This window comes from Amaranthus tricolor, chromosome 8 (genome assembly GCF_026212465.1).
Source record: "Amaranthus tricolor cultivar Red isolate AtriRed21 chromosome 8, ASM2621246v1, whole genome shotgun sequence".
NCBI lineage: Eukaryota > Viridiplantae > Streptophyta > Magnoliopsida > Caryophyllales > Amaranthaceae > Amaranthus > Amaranthus tricolor.
This window is the reverse complement of record NC_080054.1, coordinates 5,777,345-5,779,166: the sequence shown is the minus strand read 5'-3', so window position 1 is coordinate 5,779,166 and position 1,822 is coordinate 5,777,345. Positions and strand designations below refer to the sequence as shown.

The 1,822-nt window shown below is 40.9% G+C and overlaps 1 protein-coding gene across 1 annotated transcript; it reads right to left on the bottom strand.

Annotated features, from left to right (window-relative positions):
* Positions 1 to 504: 504 nt before the first annotated feature.
* LOC130820925 (uncharacterized) lies at positions 505 to 1,559 on the bottom strand. The gene is made up of 4 exons (XM_057686476.1): positions 1,434 to 1,559; positions 1,201 to 1,364; positions 852 to 1,143; positions 505 to 804 (listed from the first exon to the last, which is right to left on the bottom strand). The coding sequence occupies exons 1-4, from the start codon at positions 1,557 to 1,559 to the stop codon at positions 505 to 507; spliced, it is 882 nt and encodes a 293-aa protein (XP_057542459.1).
* Positions 1,560 to 1,822: the final 263 nt, after the last annotated feature.

Below are 1,822 nucleotides of genomic sequence, written 5' to 3'. Positions count from 1 at the left end.
GGATCAACAAAGATCCATTTTTAGAAACAAGGTGACCTAGAAAAGCCACCTGTTCTAACCAGAATTCGCACTTTGAAAACTTAGCATATAATTCATTTTCTCGAAGAATTTGCAAGACTACTCTTAAATGTTCTTGATGCTCTTCACGACTCTTAGAATATACCAACATATCATCAATAAAAACCACTACACACTTATCAAGACATGCATTAAAAACTCTATTCATCAACCCCATAAATGCAGCAAGTGCATTGGTTAATCCAAAAGGCACTACAGTGAATTCAAAATGTCCATATCTGGTTCGAAAAGCTGACTTATTAATATCCTCCTTCTTAATGCGCAACTGGTGATACCCTGATCGTAATTCAATCTTAGGAAAGACTCCTGCCCCTTGCAACTGATCAAAAAGATCATCAATCCGTCGTAACGGATATTTATTCTTAATTGTGACTTTATTGAGTTCTCTATAATCAATACAGAGACGCATCGTTGCATCCTTTTTCCTCACAAATAATACCGGGGCTCCCCAGGGAGAGATGCTAGGTCTATATAACCCTTTTTTAACAACTCCTCTAATTGCACCTTTAATTCTTCCATTTCCTTTGGAGCCATAAGATAAGGGGCTTTTGAAATTGGCCCTGTCCGAGGCACCAAATCGATTGAAAAGTCCACGTCTCTTTTCGGTGGCATGCCTGGAAGCTCTTTTGGAAATACATCCTTGAAGTCACGGACTACAGGAATATCATCAATTCGAACCTTCCGCACCTCCACCTTACTTATACTACAGAAAAACCATGGTTGTCCCTGCTTGATTAGCTTCCTTGCTTCTAAGGACGACACGATTTTTTTACCTTGGGTCCCTTAGGAAACTTCCTATATTTAAATTTCTCTCCTCGGGGTCCGCTTAGCGTTACAGATTGTCCCTCACAATCTATCACTGCCTTATATCTACCCAACCAATCCATCCCAAGGATTACATCTAGACCTTCCATTTCCAAAGAAAACAAATCACTCGAGAATTTTGTCTTTCCTATATTGACCGACGCCCCACGAAATAACATACTACAATGAGAGGTCTCTCCGGAAGGATTAGCGACTGAGAAAGATGTTTTCTTGGGATTTTCCAATCCTAAGTCTTTAAATCTAGATTTAGAAATAGACGAGTACGATGCACCAGAATCAAAAAGAACTTTAACAGACTTTGAATTGATGCAAAAAGTACTTGTGACCACATCGGACACTTGTGCTGCTTCCCTAGCGTTAACTGCTGATAGTCTGCCATAATTGTGAGAGACTAGCGTAGTGCCTCCTTGACTACCTCGTTGTCTAGGAAAGTTCTCATTCCTAGCATTCCCTTGAGGTTGCTGAATTCCGGAATGATTTCTTTAAAACCTAAGGTTTGAGACACCCCCAGGGTTTCTACCAAAACAAACACCGTTTTGATTTCCATTTCCCGTGTCATTGCCACTTCGACCATTACCGAAGCGTTGTTGTGGAAAACCTCTGTGATTCCCCCCTTGAGGTTCTTGTTGTCCCAATCGAGCATAACACTCATACATTCTATGACCCGATTTACCACAGTATGAACAGTCCACTAATGCTCCCCGACAATCTCTCCCTGGATGATTTTTCTGGCATCTCTTACAGTTATAAATTCTTTCCTTTCCATTGCGGTCATAAATTGGTTTCTGTACCCTAGCCTCAGATATCGAACCTCTCCCACCTTTACTTGACTGTCCTGGCTAGTACACTTTTTCTTGATAACCCCATAGGTTTTGTGTTTCTTAAAGTGGTTTTGTGCATGATTACTCCCGCTCTCTGC